The 24,003-nt window shown below is 41.2% G+C and overlaps 1 protein-coding gene across 1 annotated transcript in view; it reads left to right on the forward strand.

The window, feature by feature from the left end:
- Positions 1-24,003, forward strand: part of cngb1a (cyclic nucleotide gated channel subunit beta 1a) — a 48,479-nt gene that overhangs the window by 14,040 nt on the left and 10,436 nt on the right. Inside the window, exons 7-13 of the mRNA XM_037694784.1 lie at positions 9,415-9,537; positions 12,132-12,273; positions 12,405-12,564; positions 13,833-13,930; positions 14,010-14,093; positions 14,168-14,286; positions 15,909-16,055. Coding sequence (XP_037550712.1) covers positions 9,415-9,537; positions 12,132-12,273; positions 12,405-12,564; positions 13,833-13,930; positions 14,010-14,093; positions 14,168-14,286; positions 15,909-16,055 — 873 coding nt within the window. The remainder of the gene's footprint in view (positions 1-9,414; positions 9,538-12,131; positions 12,274-12,404; positions 12,565-13,832; positions 13,931-14,009; positions 14,094-14,167; positions 14,287-15,908; positions 16,056-24,003) is intronic.

Here is a 24,003-nt window from a genome sequence, read left to right on the forward strand (position 1 = left end):
TGTAGTGAACCAGATGACCTGATGATCTGACCCTCATCTGACCCTGATGACCTCAAATCTACCAGATGGACAGAGACTGTTATTTTCATTGATCTGAATAAGTCTGAGCCATCTGATGACTTTCTTTCTTGAATTAATCAAGCAGAAAAGACAATCCTCTATAATCATTACTGTTTTACAAATGTTTTGATAATCAAATTGTGTTAGTTTCACTCAATGCTTACAGGTTGAAAAGAACTACTCATTTTTATTTTACATAAACAGTAAGTAATGATTTTTGTTCCTCATTCAAAGAAGAAATCACCTGAATATGCATTTCTTGATTTTCTGTCTGAAATGAGCCAAGCTCGTAAGTATGTGAAAGGTTGGTTTTCGGTCAACTAAAATGTTTACCGAGAAAGATGTCATGTTTAAACTTTTTCAGAAGATTACCAAGAGTTGACTCCACGAAGTCTGCTCTCCTGCAATAATCTCTCTGTCAGTTGTTAAAACAATCTCATTCTCTGACCTTGGCTTAGATAACATCTTACGTCACAAAACCACTCCTCTTTCTGGTCCATCCACGAATCAGAAAGCTCTGAAGTAAACTCGGAAGTAAACTCATTTAAAATGTGACAACTTCCCGGTTCTTAGAGTGCAGTAGATTCCATGGAGTGCAGTCGGTTCCAAGAGATTCCAGAGTTAGAGTTATGGAGAGTTTTGGAGTTGGAGTCTGAGAAGATCTGAAAGAGTCTGAGAGCTGCTGACAATGAAGAGTCAGAGTTGCCGAGAATCCAGAGACGTTTTGGGATTATAATTCTGTTTTGAACTAACCACGCACGACTCTCCAAGGATTTTAGCTGTTCTCAACGGAGACGCTGATATCAGTCTGAAGGATTCTTACTGAGGTGATCTATCGTCAACAAGGTAACGGTTTCTTCTTCGACTAAAGTGTACCTGGGACAAGCTGAGATACCTGATGGGAGCGTGCAATTTCTGGTCAAACAGATTAAATTCCCTCACATATTCCTCTGTAAGATAAAATCTCCAGTTCATCTTAAACTCACCTCTCTCTCATAAATCAGTACAGATATTTTTAGAAATATCTGAAGCAAAGTCCTCAAATCACCGCCGAGTGATTTGAAGTTCATTATTTGTGAAACTTGTCTGTTATTATTTTCATATTTTGCCAAATTAATGTAAATGTTTGATGTTAAACTTTGATTCTGAAAATAAATGACTCCATTCATTTGATGGGTCAAAGATAATAACGTCTCTCGTTCGCATTTCTGTTAAAATTCAATGCACGACATTACAGTCAGAAAGATGAAGAACTCGTGAATATTGTATGCATATATACCACATATATTTGTACTACAACAAGTGACACGTACCCACGTGACTCACTACAATTTAAAAAATGAGTAGTTCACTTCAACATTTAAAAATGGTTTGAACTAAACACACTTTGATTATCAAAACATTTGTAAAATAGTAATGATAATAGAAAAGAGAGTGTTCTTTCAATTGATCAGTGCAGGACACTTAGAAAGTCTCTGGATGAACTTAATCTTGTGTTTCTGGACTCAAATCAATGAAATAACAGTTCTTGTCCCAGAAAGGCCCTCAAGGCCAGGACTTTGACCTGAGGCTTAGTTCACTACAGTCTTATCAACTGAAAACCTAAATCCCCAATTTTTACCCCACAATTCACATATACACATCATTAATCATTATTGTGAATAAAACAGGACTAATAACACTCCCTTGTGGAATTCCATATTCTACTTCAAATTTACTGGATACTGATGTACCTACTTTAACCTGAATAGATCTCCTAGTCATCCATCCATCCATCCATCCATTATCTTTACCCGTTTATTCCATTTTGGGTCACGGGGGTCGCTGGTGCCCATGTCCAGCAATCACTGTGCGAGGGGCGGGGTACACCCTGGACGGGTCGCAAGTCCATCACAGGGCCACATAGACACAAACGAGACAAACAACCATTCACTCTCTCACTCACACCTAGGGGCAATTTAGAGTTACCAATCAGCCTAACATGCATGTTTTTTGTCTGTGGGAGGAAACCGGAGCACCCGGAGAAAACCCACGCATGCACGGAGAGAACATGCAAACTCCACCCAGAAAGGCCCCTGGACCGGGGTTTGAACCAAGGACTTTTCGCTGAGAGATAGCAGCTCTACCAGTTGCGCCACCGTGCTGCCCGTCTCCTAGTCAGAAAGTCCATTATCCAATTAATCATTCTACCTTTAATACCCATTAAATGGAGCTTAATCAGCAGCCCATCTTTCCACAACATGTCGTATGCCTTTTCAACATCAAAAAATACAGCAGCCACTGACTCCTTACTTGCTTGAGCCTTTCTTACCTCATCTTCTAAACACAACATTGAATCCATAGTACCTCTTCCTTTTCTAAATCCACTCTGACAATGAGCTATTAGCTGATTCTTTTCCAAGAAATAACTTAATCTCTCCTTGACCATGCATTCCATCAGTTTACAGACATGAGATGTTAGAGCAATAGGCCTGTAATTTGATGGGTTACGAACATCCTTCCCAGGTTTTTTAATAGGAATAACTACAGCTTCCTTCCAGCATTCAGGCAAAGTCCCTTCTTTCCACACTTTATTAAATAACAATAATAATATTCCTAATCCCATTTTGCTCAAGTTTCTTAACATAATATAACATATTTCATCTTTTCCAGGAGCAGTCATTCCAGATTTAGCTAGGGCCCACTTCAACTCCTGCATTGTGAACGAGACATTAAACTCGTCTGCTACATGATCTTTTTTCCTCAACACTTCTGAGTGAACAGCCTTTGTCCTTTCTCTACTTCCTTTCTCTTCTTCAGATAAATTATCTGAGCTATGTATTTTTACTAAAGTATTTGCCAAAAGTTCAGCTTTACCTTTATTTGATTCCACTAACATATTATTGTTATTCACAAGTCCAGGATAAGACCAATTCCTTCTATCTCCTCCCATCTTTAGTATCATGTTCCAAATGTCACCCACAGGAGTTGTGTTTCTAATTGAATCACAAAAATGTCTCCAGTATTCTCTCTTAGCCTGACGAATCGTCTTTCTTACCATAGCTTGGGCTTTTTTTAAATTCGATCAAATGCTGGAAATTGTGTGTCCTTTTCAACACTTTAAAAGCTTTATTGCGTTTTTGAATAGACTCTTTACATGTACTATTCCACCAGGGAACAGCTTTCCTCTTGTTAATTCCTTTGCTTTTTGGAATAAACTTCAAAGCTGCTGCTCTATCACTTTCAGAAAAAAGATAGTTTAAATATTCAACAGACTCATTACCCTTTATACTGTTGAATAGAATATCACCCTCTTCTCTAAACCGTTCCCAGTCAGCCTTTCCAAAAATCCATTTACCTCCCCTCCCAGAATCTTCCACTTTTACCTGATATTGTACTTTACAAAATATAGGATAGTGATCACTCCCCACTGTACATTCATGACACACACTCCACTCACATAAAGAGGCGATGTTGCTAGAAACTAGAGTAAGATCAAGAACAGATTCCCTACCTGAATGCACATCTATTCGAGTTTTACTACCATCATTTAAACAAACTAAATTTCGACCATCTAACACGTCTTCAATTATTTGACCATTATAATCTGTCCTTTCACTGCCCCACAGTGAATTATGAGCATTAAAATCCCCACACCATATTGACCTTGTAGCCCCATGACCTATTAATTCTAATTTGTTTATTTCAAGTCTCTTACATGGATTATAATAGTTCACCACCACTATATTTTCACCCCCTGAACATACTTCCACCACTACATATTCCAGATCCTCATTTTCATCCAAAGATCTATAAGAGATCCCCTGCTTCACAAAAGTTGCACATCCCCCTCCAGTTCCCTCCTTTCGATCTTTCCTAATTATTTCATATCCTTGAATCACAAAATCCAGTCTAGGCTTAAGCCATGTCTCTTGTACACATATAATATCAGGTTTGTCCTTTCTACTATCTATAAACTTTTTGAACTCCTGACCATTAGCAATTAGACTCCTTGCATTCCATTGTAGAACAAGAATTGTTAATATGAACAGTCTATGGTTCCTGGCTTGCCTGAACATTGAGTTCATCCCTTACCTCTTCCCACTTAAGTCCTACCATATCAAGATGATGTACTGCTGCCTTAACAATTATTTGTAACCTCTCAGTTTTGGATTTAACATCATAAGTAGCATTAATGACTCCAGCAATAAATGTAACCAATCTCTTTTTCTCATCCCAAGTAGACTTCCTGTCTTCCTTACTTTTAATTAATGTATGCTCTTTTTGTTTCTTTCCTATCTCTCCAATTCCCCGAGTCACCCTTTTTACTGCTTCTGCATAAGTTACTTTTTCCTTAACTTTTGTTTGCTGCACAACAATCTCTCTTTTTAAGACTTCACACCCCCAATAGGCCACACTGTGATTTCCTCCACAGTTACAACATTTTGGCTGTACTCCCTCTCCACACTTACCATACGTTACCATGTGTTCTAGAATTGCGCCGCTCAAGGTGGCTGCATGTTGGAGCAGCTCTGTTACATTCATTTTGAGATTTTGCTTTTGGAAACTTTAATTCCTCTTTTTCTGGATGTAAATCACATTTTTTGGATGGTTGTTTCCTCTGGTATCAGATGCTGTGCAGATGGAAGGATTTTTACTGAAACTTTTTTAGTTTTGGGCATTTGTTCTGATGCGTAACTATGGCAACAAGGCTGTTTTCTACAACCAACAGCTGCTGATTAACATCTCAAAAGCTCAAATAATATCTCAACTACAGCCCCAAATCTCAAGTGAGTTGAAAAGAATGTTCTGTGGACGCATTCTCATCTACCTGCCAGCTGTGCTCGAGTGCCTGATCACTGAGATCCTGGAACTAGCAGGAAACCGCTCTCATCATACTCCATATTACTACCCTCATCTCTCCCTGACATTCTAAAGGACAGGTAAAAAATGAGTGATGATTGCTGGTCCGGACCTATACAGGCCGTCGGTCAACAATTTATCACTATTTCTCACCCGACCCAGTCCAACCAGGTCCAAAGAACAAGTCCAAACGTCTACAGTCTAATTAGCCAACAGCTGTCAGCTCCAAACACGAGTGAGCAACCCTCGGACAGGGGAACAATAAAGAAATGCAGAATATATGGAGCCACTAATGAGGGATTAAACACAAACACCTAGGGAAGGACAACAGGTGACAGAGGCAGGAGCTGATTACAAGAGGGAGAAACACTGAAGGCAGGACAGATGACACAAGAATCACAAATCACACACAGATCCTCTCTCATACATATCACTCTGCCTTTGGACTAAAGACTAAATCCAATTCTGGAGAAAATAGTTGCAGGTCAGTTGTGTGACCATCTACAAAGAAATAATCTGTTTAAAGAGTTTCAGTCAGGGTTTAGAGCTAATCATAGTACAGAAACAGCACTAGTAAAAATCACTAATGATATTCTCATGGGCTCAGATGATGGACTTGTGTCTATACTGGTCCTGTTAGACCTCAGCGCTGCATTTGATACAGATGATCACAATATTTTACTATAGAGGCTTGAATATGATATTGGGATTACAGGAACAGCTCTAAAATGGTTTAAATCATATCTATCTGATAGATTCCAGTTTGTAAATGTAAATAATAAATCTTCTTCATACACCAAAGTTAGTCATGGAGTTTCTCAGGACTCAGTACTTGGGCCAATACTCTTTACTTTATATATGCTTCCATTAGGTAAAATTATTAAACAGCATGGGATAAATTTTCATTGTTATGCTGATGACGCACAATTATATTTGTCCATTAAACCCAATGAATCCAATCAGCTACTTAGACTACAAGCATGTCTTAAAGACATAAAAACCTGGATGATCCTTAATTTTCTCCTTGGAACACAGACAAAACTGAGGTTTTGGTTTTTGGACCTGAGCACTTTAGGAATTAATTTTTCAGTCTTTCTCTCTCCTTAGATGACGTTAATCTGTCCTCCAGCTCTAATGTTAAAAATCTTGGTGTTATTTTTGATCAGGACATGTCTTTTATCCCCCACATTAAAAACGTTACTAGAACTGCCTTCTTCCACCTGCGTAATATTGCTAAAATTAGAAACATCTTATCTAAAAATGATGCAGAAAAACTGGTCCATGCATTTGTCACGTTTAGACTGGACTATTGCAATGGATTATTATCTGGGTGTCCAAATACTTCTTTAAAATGTCTTCAATTGATCCAAAATGCTGCTGCCAGAGTCTTAACTGGAGTTAGTAGGAGAGATCATATCTCTCCAGTTTTAGTTTCTCTCCATTGGCTCCCAGTCAAATCCAGAGTAGAATTCAAAATCCTATTTCTAACCTACAAAGCTCTCAACAACTTAGCTCCATCTTATATTACATATCTTATTGTTACATATTTTCCTAACAGAGCTCTTTGCTCTCAGGCTGCAGGTTTACTTGTGGTTCCTAGAATTTACAAAAACAGAATGGGAGGCAGATCCTTCAGTTATCAGGCTCCTCTCTTGTGGAACCAACTTCCAATCTCTGTCCGTGAGGCTGACACATGATCCAGTTTTAAAACTAGGCTTAATAATTTCCTTTTTGCTAAATCTTATAGTTAGGGTCGGCTTGGGTTTCCTGAGCTGTCCCTTAGTTATGCTGCTATGGGCTTAGACTGCTGGAGGACAAACTGACCACACTTTTCACTCTGCTACTGTTTTTACTTACTCTGCTCAAACTGTTTTGTAATTGTAATTATTTTTTCTATCCTTAACATGGGGGGGCGGGGGGGAGGTTGTCTTTCAGGTACACCTGGACCTATATCTAGACCTACAATTCTGTGTTTGTTTGTCTCTCCTTCCTGTCCTCTCAAACCAGCCGGTCAAAGCAGATGGCTGCTTGTCCTGAGCCTGGTTCTGCTGGCGGTTTCTTCCTTTTAAAAGGGAGTTTTTCCTTTCCACTGTTGCCACTGTGCTTGCTCAGGATGGGAGACTGCAACAAAGCCAAGATTCAACTTGTCTGCTCGTCTCCTTAGATAAAGAACTTTACTAATTGGCTTTTATGTATGTGAATGTTTCTGTAAAGTGCCCTGAGACAACTTTGTTGTGATTTGGCGCTATATAAATAAACTGAATTAAACTGAATTAGATAAACCTGAAATGAAGATAAATTAAATAAGATCTTGTCTTTAGTTCTAGACTTTGTGGTGCTCACTCAAGGCCTTTTGTCTTCACAGTGATTCATCTCACAGAGTCTTTTCATTTTAATGCACTTTAACATTTTGATGCTGGCAGGTAGTTTTTATAATAATATAGTAATATATAAACAGTTCTTACTTCAATTCAATTAAATTCAAAAATACTTTTTTAATCCCAGAGGGAAATTATATGTTGTGGTAACTCATCATCCTGGTTTCATTAATGAGTTGTTATAGCTGCTGATGGCTGTGGGCAGGAAGGATCTCTTGTAGCGGTCTGTCCTACAACGGATTTGAAGAAGCCTATGACTGAAGACACTTTGTTGTTGTATGACAATCTGATGTAGTGGTGTCAGGGCCAGCTTAGTTGCACCTCCACTACTAATTATTTAAATATAACGGGTTCTCTCTTTTTCGAGTTAAATTAAGGCCATGTGACGAGATAACTGTGATGATTGTTTAAATCAGTGACATGAGACGTTAATTTTCTTTGACCCATCAGAATAAATGTGGTCATTTATTGAACAGAATCAAAATTTAACATCAAAACATGTACACGTGATTAGCTGATCTGGTTCTGATTAATTAAACTTGGCACGCTTTACTAATAAGACAACAAGACATTTCTGAAGGCATTTAGATTACTGGCAAAATAGAAGATAAGTTAAAGGAAGGAATGAAGAGAAAAGATGGGTAAAGGGGGTGTCTGTTCGGACCAGGATGGCACGCTCCCTCCAATACCAGCTCAAACCTCCGGTACACTTAGCGCGTCACGACTCGTTACCTTTGCAGAAGATAAATCCGCTCCAGTGTCGGATCCATTTCAACGCTACCTTCCAGCGTCTCCGGTAAGAGCGGCTGGCCATCGTCAGAAGTCGTGTCGTTTATTCCGTTCAACAAACACGCTCATCTCCCGGGTGGATACACAGAAAGGCTGTGAGTCCGTCAGAGTTTCCACTCAGGAGTGGAAGACTCCATCAAAGACTGAGTTCAACTCAGTAGACTGCAGAAGACCCCAACTCGACTCAGAAGACAGACTTGAAGACTCAGAAGACTGAGTAGTTCCAGGAAGTGTGGACTTTTAAAGAGTTCTCACTTCCGGTCACTTCAGGACTTCCCAATTGGTTGAAACAGCCAACAGGGGGTGGTTCTAGTGATGCCAGAGGGTCACTACAAGTCAAGAGGACAGCAGGAATGTTTAGGAACTTTTAGTACAGACAGGGAAATGTTTTGAGGACGTGAGAAACTTTGCAGGTGCCAGTTGCTCTTATTTACTGTCTGCTAGGTTTCAAAACAATACAGCCCGTTCTAACAACTTCTTTCTGACTGTCTCTGACTTTTGACCGACATCACTACTTCTTATTCAGACAGAAGATCAAAATGCATAATTACTTTGTAAATAGACATTTAACTTGATTTCTAATTTAAATGAGGATTTTTAAAAAATCATTAATACTGTTTCACAGTTGATTTAAAATGAGTGGTTCAACATTTAGAAATGGTATGAACTAAACACACTTTTGATTATCAAGATATTATAAAATAGCAATGATAATATAAAAGAAGAGTGTTCTTTCAATTGATTACTTCAGGATACAATTAGACAGTCTCTGGATGAGCTAATTTGTATTTCTGGATTCAAATCCATAAAATAACAGTTCCTGTCCCATGAAGGTCTTCAGAGCCAGGTTTTGGTCGGAGGCCGAGTTCACTACACTGATGAAGAGGATGCTAAGGGTTGTCTATACTTAAGGATACAGAACAAATGGGGCAATGTTATTCCTAAAAATGTGTTGAAGAAAGAATCTTATACTTTGTATATATTAGCTTGTATATCAGTGGACCAACAGCACAATGCCAAGTTGTGAAATTGCAGCATCATGGGAAAAATCCTCTATATATGGCAGCAGGTTGTATGATCAGAATAAACTTACAAAATTCTACAAAGAAAAAACATTCAAAATCCTGAGTATTGATTGAACCCTGACCCTAGATTACCCCTGTCTGTCTCATCTGCCATCAACTAAACAAGATTCTGAAAAATAATGAACCCAATATAAATCCCTGAGGAATGCCAACTTGTATTTTTATTTCACATTCTCTCTGTTGTTGTTGATGTTGTTGTTGTCAATGATGATGACAACAACGACGATGATGATGATGATGTTGTTGTTGGTGTGTGTCAGGGTGATCCGGACCTCCACCTACCTGCTGTACTCTCTTCACATCAATGCCTGTCTCTTCTACTGGGGTTCTGACTATGAAGGACTGGGATCCACCAAATGGGTCTACAACGGAGAGGGCAATGCGTAAGAACTCAAGATCTCATCCACACTACAAAAACACAAAGCTGCAGAGACCACTTATTCCAGAACACTCCAGGAGATGTGCAGATTTATGTGATTTTATACAATAATGCTGCAAGACGATGAGTTGATGATCCGGTGTGGTTCAGCTCATGTTCTATCCACAGGGTTCTATACTCAAGGTTTGCTTTCAGGGTTAGAGTGGGAGCCTCGAACCAAAAAGTCTTTTATAGTCTAAAAAAGGCAGTGAAGTATAGGCAAACCCTTTTGATCTCAGAACTGTTCTGAGTAGATCTAGGCAGCAAGGATTCAAGGATTTTTTTAGTGTCATACCAGCCCACATTTGCGTGTTTATTGTACAAAATTTGGACTCAGGTCCCAGATCAGAAGCCTAACAATTAACAAATATTAACAAATAAATAAACAAATACAAAATATTTTATTATATATATATATATATATATATATATATATATATATATATATATATATATATACATATAAGTTAAAAAATGTAAGATGAAGATGAATTAAGTGCAGCTCGAGTCCAGCAGTCTGACAGCTGCAGGGAAGAAACTGTTTCTGAGTCTGGTGATCTTGCTCTGAATGCTCTTCAGCCACCTGATTGAGGGGAGGGGCTGGAACAGACTGTGTGCAGGATGAGTGGAGTCCTTCATGATGCAGAACACCCTCCTCCTGCATTGTGAAGTGTAGATGTCTGAGGTGGTGGGAAGGCTGCTACCCACAGTCTTCTGTGCAGCCTTAACCACCGTCTGCAGAGCCATCCTCTCGGCAGCGGTGCAGCTGCCGTGCCACACGGTGATGCAGTTGCAGAGAAAGCTCTCCACCACACAGCGATAGAAGCTCTTCAGGACAGAGCTCCCACGTCCAGCTCTCCGCAGCTTCCTGAGGAAGTAGAGATACTGGTGGACCTTCTTGACCAGACAGGAAGTTTTGGCTCTCCAGGTGAGGTCACTGCACCCCCAGGTCCCTGTAGCAGGAAACCACTTCCACAGCTGCTCCTCTGATTTTTAGGGGATGAAGAGGATCCTTGTCCTTTCTGAAATCCACCACCATTTCCTTGGTCTTCTTCACATTGATGCAGAGGTTATTGTCTCTGCATCACTGCACCAGGTGTTCCACCTCCTCTCTGTATTTGGACTCATCATTGTTTGTGATGCCTCCCACTACTGCTGTGTTGTCCGCAGACTTCACTATATGGCAGCTAGGGTGTCTAGCCAAGCAGTCATATGTCAGCAGAGTGAACAGGAGTGGACTCAGCACGCAGCCCTAGGGCAAGCCAGTGCTGAGGGTGATGGAGGAGGAGGCAATGTTGTGGATCCTGACAAACTGAGGTCTGTTGGTCAGGAAGTCCAGAATCCAGTTCCCCAGTGTGGGACTCAGTCCAAGAAAGGAGAGCTTCTGCACCAGGGTCTGTGGGATGATGGTGTTGAAGGCCGAGGAGAAATCCAGAAAGAGCAGATGGATGTAAGAATTTCTGCTCTCCAGGTGGGTGAGGGCTGTGTGGACCACCGATGAGATAATGTCAGCAGTGGAGCAGTTCCTTCTGTAGGCGTACTGATGTGGGTCATGACCAGCCTCTCAAAGCACTTCATGACTACCAATGTTAAGGCTGTAGGTTGGTAGTCATTCAGGCCTGTCACTGTGGAGCACTTGGGTAAAGGGACAATAGAGGCAGATTTAAAGCAGTTCGGGACAACTGCCATTGACAGTGAGGTGTTGAAGATATCCGCCAACACTTCAGACAGCTGGTGTGTGCAGTCCTTCAGTACTCGCCCTGGGATGTTGTCTGGGCCTGCAGCCGTACGGGGGTTGATTCCCTAGAGGGTCTTGCTCACATCTGCTGTGGTTACACAGAGGGGTGTGTCACTGGGTGGTGGTAAAAGTTGGGTGGTGGTGGTGGGGGGGGGGGGGGGGGTTAGGATCCTCAAAGCGAGCTTAGAACTTTTTGAGTGCATCTGGCAATGAGGGGTCCCTTGGGCATTGTGCATCCCTGATGTTGCAGTTCGTAATGCAATTGATGCCCTTCCACATGCGCCGGGGGTTGTTGGTGATGAAGTGACCCTGAATTTTCTGGGTGTATGTGGCTTTGGCCCTTGCAATGCCTGCAGTCAGTCTTTTCCTCACCTCTCAGAGTGCTGATGCCTCACCTGTCCTGAACGCAGTGTACCTAGCTTTCAGCAGATCTCTCACCTCAGCATTCAGCCAGGGTTTCTGACAGAAATTCCTAGGACAAACAGCACCACAAAAATATAACAATAAAAAAATTAAAATTCCTGGACCTCCTCAGCATGACTAAGAGGTTTCTCTTTTAGTCCATCCACTTATCTGGGTGTTCAGTGTGTCTCCACTCTGCAGTTTTCAGGCCATCTTAAAATTACTCATCTGCTTTGAAAACAGTAAAAATTCAATTCGGGTTTATTTATGAGATTACTGTCAACATTTGTAGACCTCCAGGCAATAAAACACAATGTTACAAGAACACTACAACTCATGATTAGCAGTTCTCTTATAAATCCATCGGATTAAATTTAACATAATTTTTCTAATAAAACCCTCGTTATTTACTTTTATAGTTACATCCGTTGTTACTACTTTGCTGTGAAGACCCTGATCACCATCGGAGGACTGCCGGACCCCACCACCGTCTTTGAGATCTGCTTCCAGCTCATCAACTACTTTGTTGGTGTCTTTGCTTTCTCCATCATGATTGGCCAGGTAAGTCCAAGACCAGCTCATATAATGTTTGATCTATTTTGGGGAGTTGGTTCCAGAGTAAAATGGGTGTCCTGTAGGTCTGGACTCACCTGGTTCCCATCTGGTTTTGCTCAGATTTCTTTGTTTTTTAGATGAGAGATGTAGTTGGAGCAGCGACTGCAGGGGAGAACTACTACCGGGCCTGTATGGACAGCACCATCAAGTACATGAACTCCTACAGCATACCCCGTGAAGTTCAGAGCCGCATCAAGACCTGGTATGACTACACCTGGAAGAGCCAGGGCATGCTGGGTAAGGAACCAGACCCAAACTCACCCACACTGTTTGGTCTGTAGAACATAAGGTCTTCTCAAACAAGGTGGAACTCAGATCTCACACGGTTTTCAGGACAAACACAACATTAAATCAGTTCATCTTTTTTCCTCTCACACCAAAAAAGTCCTCTTTTTACAGAAATATTTAAAACCGGTGATGCAATGCACATCACCCACCTTCCATAATGCCAGAAGTTTAGACTGGGATCATATTATGTTGAGAAATGATGGAGCTGGAACCCATCCATCCATCCATTATCTTTACCCACTTGTTCCATTTTGGGTCACGGGGATCGCCAGTGCCCATGTCCAGCAATCACTGTGCGAGGGGTGGGGTACACCTTGGACGGGTCGCAAGTCCATCACAGGGCCACATAGAGACAAACGAGACAAACAACCATTCACTCTCTCACTCACACCTAGGGACAATTTAGAGTTACCTATCAGCTTAACATGCATGTTTTTGTCTGTGGGAGGAAACCGGAGTACCCGGAGAAAACCCACGCATGCACGGAGAGAACATGCAAACTCCACCCAGAAAGGGGAGCTGTAACCATCTTGATTAATACTTGTAAATGACAGGTCATGATGTGCTAGTGTTTGGAGTACAGTATATGTTGGTTAACACTCAGCTACGACCACACCAAATTTAATTCAGTATTGGTAATTTGTTGTGTTATGTCCATTTTTGTGTTTTTACTAAAGCTGATTAGCTGTGGCGTTGATAGTAGATGTTCATGAGTTTTAGATTTACAGTCAATAATTGTCCCCCATTCATCTGTCTGGCCATTTGTCCATGTTGTGATTGGGATAACTTAAAAATAAGACAAGTACCGTTTTCCATTTTGTTGTGTGACTGCATCTCGGCATAAGAAAGGTCACAATCAAAAAATTGGGTTGCCGAATCAAAATCCAAAATGGCTACCACCTTATATAAACAGGTCACCCACTCATTTGAGGAAACTATGCTTTTATTTGCTAAAAAATCCACTAGGGGTCACAAGCTAGTATATCTTTTGTACCAGTCCCAAGCCTGGGGAAATAGTAGGGGTTGTGTCAGGAAGGGCATTGGACTTCAAACAAAAACAAACACACTGGCACAAAAATCTTCAACCTTTCACCTGGCGGCCTCATTTGGAGTCAGGTTTTGTCTTGAGTTTGACTGAAAATGTTTGGTGTGAAGAACCCCTCATTTCCTGAACACATCGTGTTGAATTTATGGTGACTGAGGGGCTTCTTGTGCAGATGAACAGGAGCTGTTGGTGCAGCTGCCTGCTAAGATGAGGCTGGACATTGCCGTGGACGTCAACTACTCCATTGTCAGTAAAGTGGCCCTGTTTCAGGTCAGAGCCATGAAACAAAACCATAAGTTGATGGTTCTGAGCCAGGAGGCAGGAACTGAACTGTCTGCATGTGTTTCAGGGCTGCGACAGGCAGATGATGTTTGACATGCTGACCAGGCTCAAGTCCGTTGTATACCTGCCTGGAGACTTTGTTTGTAAGAAGGTATGAACCCATGGTAAGCTGTGTTCAAGTGCTGCTGAGCTGGAGCCAGCCTTCTCATGCACCGTGTGTTTCAGGGGGAGATCGGCAGAGAGATGTACATTATCAAACAGGGGGAGGTTCAGGTGGTGGGGGGTCCAGATCTGCAGACAGTGTTCGTCACCATCAGAGCTGGCTCAGTGTTCGGAGAGATCAGGTGAGACCAGTTTCCTGTTGTCTTGGAGGCTGCATTATGAACAGGAACCAGTCTCTTCAACAAAAACCCTGAGACAAAAAAGGATGATGAAACCTGATCAGGACAGATTTTTTTTTATGATGCTACACAAAGCAAAGGAAACTATTCACAGTGATTTTGCGGCTGCAGCTCTGTCATTATGTTTAAGAAAAATATTTTTTTGTAACTAAAAAAAATGTGTCAGAAAAGAATCCTCAGCTTTGTAGTGAACTTAGCCTGATCTCAAAACTTGACCTTAGGATCATATGGTCAGAAACTGTCATTTCATTGATTTACATCCAGAAATACAGGTTGACCCATCCTGAGACTTTCTTTCTTGAATTAATCAAGTGGAAAAAGACTATTCTCTATGATCATTACTATTTTACAAATGTTTTGATAATCAAATTGTGTTAGTTCAAACAATGTTTACATGTTGAAGTGAACTACTCATTTTTATTTACTTAAAACAGTAATAATGATTTTTAATCCTCATTCAAAGAAGAAATCAGGTTAATATGCATTTCTTGATTTTCTGTCTTCAATGAGCGAAGTTGTAAGTGTGTCGAAGTTCAAGTTTCGGTCAACTGAAAGTTTACTGAAAAGAAATGTCATGTTTAACTTTTACAGCGAGATACTGGGAGAGGTGGCTCCACGAAGTCTGAATTCTCCATAACAATCTTTCTGTCTGTTCTTAAACAATCTTACTCTTTTCCTTGACTTTTCATAACACCTTACATCACAAACCACACCTCTGCTTTGGTCCATCGACCAATCAAAAAGCTCTCAAATGAACCGGAAGTAGAGCCCATTTAAATGTTGGCACTTCCTAGTTCAAGCAGAGAGTTTTTGGAGTTCCAGAATGCAGAACGCTGGAATTCAGGATGCTGCTGAAAGAGAATCAAGCTGAACCAGAGACGATTTGGGAATTATAACTTCTGTTTGGATAACCTCACGACTCCAGGGGTTTTTAGCTGTTCTCACGGAGACGCTGAAAGAGTTGAAAGGAGAGCTCTACACCGACGCTGAAGCTATCGTCTGCAAGGTAAAAAGTTCTATCTCAACCAAGCGTACCGTTGGCCCAAGCTGATTTCCAAAGGAGCGTGCATGTTCTGGTTAAAACAGACAAATTCCCTCACACATCTCTCTGTAGATAAACCTCATCTTTCCATCTTTAAACTCTCCTATCTGCTAGCAAATTAATCTAGATGTTTTCAGAAATGTCTGTGGTGAAGCAACGGAAAATCATGGCCGTATGGTTTTCCTGGTTGTAAAGCTGATTAATTATGTCGTTATTTTTCAATTCTTGCCAATTAATGTAAATGTGTGATGTGTTAAACTTGATTCTGTTAATAAATGACCCACTCGTTTGGTGAGTCAAAGATAATTAACGTCTCACGTCCACATTTTATTAAATTCAATGCACGTATGTTATACAGTCCAGAAAAATGAAAGAACCCGTTTAATTGATGAATATATCTCAGGATATGTCATATTACAGCTTTGATTTTGTGTAAATATTTCAAGAGTCAGACTTGATGTTTTTTTGTTTTTTTTTTATCAAAAATGTTTACAGGAGCTTTTTTTTCTGTTTGATCGATCAGTCTGCTTGCAGGAGGTGGAGGAAACCGGCGAACAGCCAATGTGAAGGCACATGGATTCGCGAACCTCTTCATCCTGGATAAGAAGGACCTGGCAGAAATCCTGGTTCATTACCCCGAGTCTCAGAAACTCCTGCGGAAGAAAGCAAAGTAAGACAAATGCGAAATAATCCAGATCCCTATTAAACTCCTAGAAAAATAATTAGGGGTTTCTGTTTAATCTAAAAAAGTTAAATCTGGTCCTCTGGACATCCAAAAAAACAAAACAAAGCAAATCAACAAAAAAATGTAGAAACGTTTCGTCTCTCATCCGAGAGACTTCCTCAGTCTGAGGAGCTGTATTCAGCTCAGTCTCTTAAATAGCACCGTCTCAGAGTGGATCAACCAGTTTTGCCGCTGACAACCAAAACCAGCTGATCACATGCTCAAGAAGGACCATCAGCCTAACAATGGATCATTAGCACACTGATGGCTGTTTACTGTTCACAGAGGGCTGAGTGATACTAGCAATCACAGCATTGTAAGAGGGGGACAGTTGAAGCCGGAGGCCTCCACCCCTGTTTAACGATGGAGGATTTCAGACCAGATTTAACTTTTTTATATTTTTCTACCTGGATTTTTGAGCATGCATCAGGAGGTTTCTGTTTAAATTAATATAATCATTAGTTAGTATATCAAGGTCAATGTCAAGGTTCTTTATTGTCATTTGCATTATATGTGGTACACATGGTGGAACAAAATTGTGTACAAAGGGTCCCAGTTACATCCAACAATAGCAAAATTATAAAATGTAAAAAGAAACAGTAAATAAGGATCTAAGATATAAACTAAGATATACGCTAAATTTTATTAGTTCACAGTGATAATCCTTATTAGGGATTCTTGAGTCTAACTTCGCAGCACGGTGGTGCAACTGGTAGACATGCTGCCTCTCAGCAAGAAGGTTGCGGGTTCAAATCCCGAACCGGGGGGCCTTTCTGGGTGGAGTTTGCGTGTTCTCTTCGTGCATACGTGGGTTTTCTCCTGGTACTCTGATTTCCACTGTAGTGAACTAGGCCTCCGACAACAATCTGTCTTTGAAGACCTTCATGGGACAGGAATTGTTATATCATTGATTTGAATCCAGAAATACAAATTAGCTCATCAAGAGACTATTTAATTGTATCCTGAATTAATCAATTGAAAGAACACTCTTCTTTTGTTCATTATCATTACTATTTTAGAATATCTTGATAACCAAAGTGTGTTTAGTTCATACCATTTCTAAATATTGAAGTGAACCACTCATTTTAAATCAACTGTATTAATGATTTTTAAACCTCATTAGAAATTAGAAATCAAGTTAAATGCCCATTTACAAATTAATTATGCATTTTGATCTTCTGTCTGAATGTCGGTCAGAAGTCAGGGATGTCAGTCAAAAGTCAGAAAGCAAGTTATTAGAACGAAGTGTCTTGTTTTTAAACCTAGCAGACAGTAAATAACTTCAACTGGCATCTGCATTTGTCTCACTTCGCCATAACATTCCTCTGTCTGTACTAAACGTTCGTAAACATTCCTGCTGTCTTTTTGACTCCTAATAACCCTCTGACATCACTGAAACACCGCCCGTGTTGGTTGTTTCAACCAATCAGGAAGTACCGATTGACCGGAAGTGAGTACTCTTTAAAAGTCAACACTTCCTGGAACTATTCAGTCTTCCTAGAGTCTTTCACCGGAGTCTTCCACTTCTGAGTGGAACTTCGGACTCAGTCTTCTTCAGTCCTCCTGGAGTCTTATTCAGTTTTCCTGAGTCTTTCTTGGGACTATGGAGTCTTCCTGAGAGTTCCTAAGGAACTTTCAGATTTAATCAATAGCTGATGGATTTGACCATGAGACGAGGGTCCGTCCATCCTAGCTGGAGTCACAGCGCCTCGCTGTGAACTCACCCGGGCGTAACGCCCTACAACTTCGAAGGAAGCTTGTTCTGTTGAACAAAGTAAAAACCACACAACTTCTGACGATGACCAGCCACCCTGACCGGAGACGCTGTAAAGGTAGCGTGCATAGGGACATCTATACTGGAGCTGTCCATCAACTGCAAATGTAAAAAGACGTCACGAGTGTCGTTCACTAAGCGGACCAGGGGTTTGAGCTGGTGTTGAAAGAAGCGTGCTAATTCTGGTCAACAAACATGCATCTTCCTTTATCCATCTTCCTTTCAAACTGTTCCATTCCTTCCCTTAAACTTTTCTATTTTGCCAGTAACCTAGATGCCTCAATCAGTAATGTTCTGTTGTCTTGTTAGTAAAGCGTGCCGTTTTTATTAATCAGAAACAGATCAGCAAATCAATGTGTACATGTCTTGATGTTAAATTTTGATTCTGTTAAATAAATGACCGCATTTATTCTGCTGGGTCAAAGATAAAATGGCGTCTCATGTCACTGATTAAACACTCCACTCACAGTTATCTCGGTCACGACACATAATTTAACTCGAAAAAGAAATTAACTACACCTCCCACAGACCAAAAACATGCATGTTAGTCTAACTGGTAACTCTAAAATTGTCCCTAGGTGTGAGTGAGAGAGTGAATGGTTATTTGTCTCTATGTGGCCCTGTGATGCACTTGCAACCCGTTCCGGGTGTACCCCACCCATCGCACAATAATTGCTGGACATGGGCACCAGCTACCCCTGCGGTCCAAAATGGAAGAAGTGAGTAAAAGATAATGGATGGATGGATGGATGGATGAAGCCTAACAGCTTCAGGGTGGAAGTTGTTCCTCAGTCTAGTGGGAGCCTGAGGGGAGCGGGGCAAAAAGTTTGTGTGCTGGGTGAGTGGGGTCCTTCATGATGCAGGTGGCTCTCTTCCTGCATCTGGAGGTATAAATGTCTGTGGTGGTGGGGAGGCTGACTCCAACAGTCTTCTTTGTAGCCTTCACCACTCTCTGCAGAGCTTTTCTTTCTGCAGCTGTGCAGCCTCCTGCCACATGTTGATGCTGGAGCACAGGATGCTCTCCACAGCACACCTGTAGAAGGAGGTGAGGACTGAGCTTCCCAGACCAGCTCGCCTCAGCTGCCTGAGAAAGTAGAGTCTCTGATGAGCTTTCTTGATCAGGCTGGTGGTGTTTTTGCCCCAGTTGAGGTTGTCATTCAGGTGCACACCCAAGTACTTGTAGGTGGAGACTACTTCCACCACAGATCCTCTTATATTCAAGGGTGTGTATATACAGGTACAGCAGCAATTAAACTGCGTAATAAGGCTTTTAAAATCCAAAAAAGTTCAATCTGGTCCTCTGGATATTCAAAAAAAAAAAAAAAAAAGGCAAAAAAAGCAAAAAAATATAGAAACGTTTCATCTCTCATCCAAGAGACTTCCTGAGTCTGAGGTGCTGTTTTCAGCTCAGTCTCTTAAATAGCACCTTCTCAGAGTGGATCAACCAGTTTGCTGCTGACAACCAAAACCAGCTGATCACATGCTCAAGAAGGACCATCAGCCTAACAATGGATCATTAGCACATTGATGGCTGTTTACTGTTCACAGAGGGCTGAGTGATACTAGCAATCACAGCATTGTAAGAGGGGGACAGTTGAACCCGGAGGCCTCCACCCCTGTTTAATGATGGACGATTTCTTTTCACAAAGATGGCTTCCTTTACTCCTCTCTCAAACCATCGTTCCTATCTGTCCAGGATGTGAACATCTTCATCCTTGAAAGAGTGACCTCTGGCCTGGAGATGAGTGTAGACTGCAGAATCCTGGCCTGATGATGTTGATCTTCTGTGCTGGGCCATCCTTTTGGCCAGTGGCTGTTTAGTTTCCCCGATGTAAGACTGACCACAGCCCTCCTGACACTGAACAGCATACACAACATTACTCTGTTTGTGCCGGGGGACTGGATCTTTGGGATGAACCAATCTTTGCCGTAATGTATTTTGGGGTTTAAAAGCCACTGGGACGTTATGTTTAGAAAATAAACATCTCAGTTTCTCTGATACTCCCTCAACATATGGAATGACCACTGGTCTGGGTCTGGGTTCCTCCTTTTCACCTGTTGGCTGACTGGAGTCCTGTTTGGGTTTCTTCTCTTCTTTCAGGAAGGCCCAGTTAGTTTTTTTTTTAATGTCCAGAGGACCAGATTGAACTTTTTTGGATTTTTCTACCTGGATTATTGAGCATGCATCAGGATAAGGCTTTTAAAACTTTGAAAAGGTCTATTAACTTCCAGAATCTGATCAATTATAAAAGGAAACAAGCAGAAGTTAGGAAAATTATCAGATATGCTAAGAGGGATTATTGGAGGAAATATTGTGACACACTGGGGAAAAATACTCCAATAACCAGGGTTTGGAATACTATAAAAAAAATGTCTGGGAATTCAAGAGATTATTATTTTCCAATAATAAAACATAAAGGAAATATTGTAACTGATAATAAACATAAAACTGAATTATTAGCTAAAGCATTTGCAAAAATACATAGTACAGAAAATCTGAATAATAAAGAAAAAAGAGAACGAGAAATAACATTAAGGATGAACACTGAACTACTTCAAAATGAGGAAGATAATGAGGATACTATTAATATGAAGTTTTCTTTGATGGAATTAAACGAAGCATTAAAGAGTTCCAAGAAGTCAACTCCTGGTAAAGATCAAATCAATTACTGCATGTTGAATAATCTTAGTGATGTGAGCAAAGAAATATTAGTAAAATTATATAATAAGGTGTGGGAGGAAGGGAGGATACCAAACAAATGGAAAGAAGCAATTATTGTCCCTATTTGTAAACCAGGGAAGGATCCTAATTTAGCAGAAAGTTACAGACCAATTGCTCTTACATCATGTCTAGGTAAAATTATGGAAAAAATGGTAAATAATAGAATAATGTATTTTTTAGAATCTAAGGAGAAGATAAAATCGTATAAATTTGGCTTTAGAAAAAGCAGAAGTACAATAGATCCAGCAGTATATTTGGAACATGAAATTAGAAGGGCCCAGGCTAATAAAGAAAGTGTGATAGCAGTTTTTTTGGATGTGGAAAAGGCGTATGACATGTTATGGAGAGAAGGTTTATTGATTAAAATAAAACAGATGGGTATAAAAGGTAAGATCTATAGATGGATAAGAAACTTTTTAACTGAAAGAAGCATTAGTGTTAAAATAAATGGTGAAATAAGTTCAGAATATCAAGTGGAAAATGGTACTCCCCAAGGCAGTATAATTAGTCCTATATTATTTACAATAATGATTAACAATATTTTTAGTAATATAGATAAATCTTTTGGCGTCTCATTATTTGCAGATGATGGAGTTATTTGGAAAAGGGGAAAAAATATAGAATTTTTTAAAAGGAAAATACAAGAGGCATAAAATAATGTAGAAAATTGGGCATTAGAATGGGGATTCAGATTTTCAACATCCAAATCAAAACCGGTTGTTTTTTCAAATAAAAAAATAAACATTAATATAAATCTCAAATTATATGGGGACGATATAGAACGAGTAGATCAAATCAAATATCTGGGTATCTGGTTTGATAAAAATCTTACGTGGAAAATACACATAGATAAAATAGTAGGAAAGTGTAAAAGAATTCTAAATATAATGAGATGTCTGAGAGGTAAAGAAGGGGATGCAGATAGGAAAGCATTAAAGACAATCTATGTTGGATTAATAAGATCAGTATTTGATTATGGATGCATTTTATATAACGCAGCTTCAAACACATTATTAAAACAAATAGATAAAGTACAATATCAAGCTTTAAGACTTTGTTGTGGAGCTATGAAAACAACTCCAGTATCAGCTCTGCAAGTTGAGATGGGAGAAATGCCACTGGAGCTTAGAAGAACACAAATAGCTTTAACCTACTGGGCAAATATTAAAGGACATAATGAAACTCACCCTCCACAAAATACTCTCCAACCCTGTCAAGAGAAAGAAAAGAAACAATTTAATAGTTTTGGTTGGATATTCCTGAATCAAACTAAAGATATAGGAATAAATAATTTTCATATTAGTCCTGCAGTTGCTGTTCCTGTTGTTCCACCATGGGTCCTTGGACAAATCAAAGTTGATTTAAATTTACTGGAACGAGGGAGAGAATTAAAAAGTAATGAGGTGGAAAGATACATAGGAAACAAATACTCAGAATATATCAAGATTTATACTGATGCATCTAAAATGTTAAATAGCAGAACTGGTATAGCTTTGGTAATTCCAGAATTAAATATTATGAAAAACAAAAGAATAACTGACAATTTAACAGTATACACCGGGGAATTATTGGCAATATCTATGGCTTTGGAGTGGGTTGAAGAAATTAGAGGAAAAAAAGTTTTAATTTGTTCAGATTCAAGTAATGCATTAATAAGCATTCAGGAGGTATATTCAAATACAAGACAAGATATTATACTGGAAACATCTCAACTAATTTTCAGGATTAATAAATATGGGTCAGAGATTAAACTAATATGGATTCCTGCACACATTGGAATAATGGGAAATGAGTTGGCTATTGTGGATTTAAACGTTAAAATAAGTAAAAACGAGGTTAAGAATGAAATAAAGTTACATATTAAAAAGAAATGGCAAGAGCATTAGGATAATGGAGACAATGCTAGATTTTATTATAATATCCAAAAAAGGTGGGGGAATTCAGTAAATGTAATAGAACAAAAAAAGAAGATGTTATTTCGAGGATGAGATTTGGTCACACGGGATTAAACAGCACACTGAAAATAATCCATAAACATGTTACAGGCAGGTTGGAGGTCCGAAGGGACCTCCAGAGATGCCCCAAAACTCTGGTGGACGGCCTGGCCACTGTCCAAAAAGTGGCAAAGTCCAGGTCAGATGGCCTTGTAAGCCTTGCAGGGGCCAGATCAAAGGCAAGACCAGGACCAGTGCCGCACCAGGCAGGAGGATCAGAGCTGCAGCCCACATGGATGTCTTGGAGGCTGCAGCCAACATGAGGGTCCTGGGGACCGTTGCAGCCGGCATGGGGGTCCTGGAGGCTGTTGCGGCCGACATGGAGGGCTGTAGGTCAACTGCGGCCAACATGGAGGGCTGTGGGTCAGCTGCGGCCGACATGGAGGGCCGTGGAGCTGCTGAAGCCGACATGGAGGGCCGTGGAGCTGCTGAAGCCGACATGTAGGGCCGTGGAACTGCTGAAGCCGACATGGAGGGCCGAGGAGCTTCTGTAGTCGACATGGAGGGTCGTGGAGCTGCTGAAGCTGACATGTAGGGCCGAGGAGCTTCTGTAGTCGACAAGGAGGGCCGTGGAGCTGCTGAAGTCGACATGGGTGGTTGTGGAGCCTCTGCGGTAGTGGAGAGTGCCGGACCCTCTGGAGACTTGGAGAGCGCCAGCCCCACTGGAGACGTGGAGAGCGCCGGCCCCTCTGGAGATGTGGAGAGATGGAAGGGTGCTGCCACCAACATGGAGGACTGTGGACCTGGCAAGGGTGTCTGAGGGACAGACATGGAGGCCTGGAGGGGTGCTGCAGTCAACTTGGAGGCCTGGAGGTGTGCTGCAGTCAACTTGGAGACCTGGAGGGGTGCTGCAGTCAACTTGGATGCCTGGAACTCTGTTGGAGGCTGTGCAGGGGGAGCCCAAATCACAGCAAGCACAGGGGCCAGGACAGCCGCAAACATGGTAGCCAGCGCTGCCACCTGTGGAATCTGGGGTTCTGCGGCCGCTGGAACCAGGGGCCAAGCCAATGCTGTCATGGGGGTTTTGGAGATTGCAGCAGCTGAAGAGAGGGCCTGGACTTCTACAGCAGCTGAAGAGGAGACCGGAAATGGGGCAGGTGACTTGGAGGCCTGGGGAGCTGCTGGGGCAGGCGACGTGGAGGCTTGGGGAGCTGCTGGAGCAGGCGACGTGGAGGCCTGGGGAGCTGCTGGGGCAGGTGACGTGGAGGCCAGGGGAGCTGCTGGGGCAGGCGGGGAGCTGCTGGGGCAGACGACGTGGAGGCCTGGGGAGCTGCTGGGGCAGGCGACGTGGAAGCCTGGGGAGATGCTGGGGCAGGCAACGTGGAGGCCATGGCAGCTGGTCTGGGACTCTGTGGGGCCACGGCAGCTGGTCTGGGAGTCTGTGGGACCACGGCAGCTGGTCTG

The sequence above is a fragment of the Nematolebias whitei genome, chromosome 2, assembly GCF_014905685.2.
Source record: "Nematolebias whitei isolate Nwh7 chromosome 2, NemWhi1, whole genome shotgun sequence".
In the NCBI taxonomy this organism is placed as follows: Eukaryota; Metazoa; Chordata; class Actinopteri; order Cyprinodontiformes; family Rivulidae; genus Nematolebias; species Nematolebias whitei.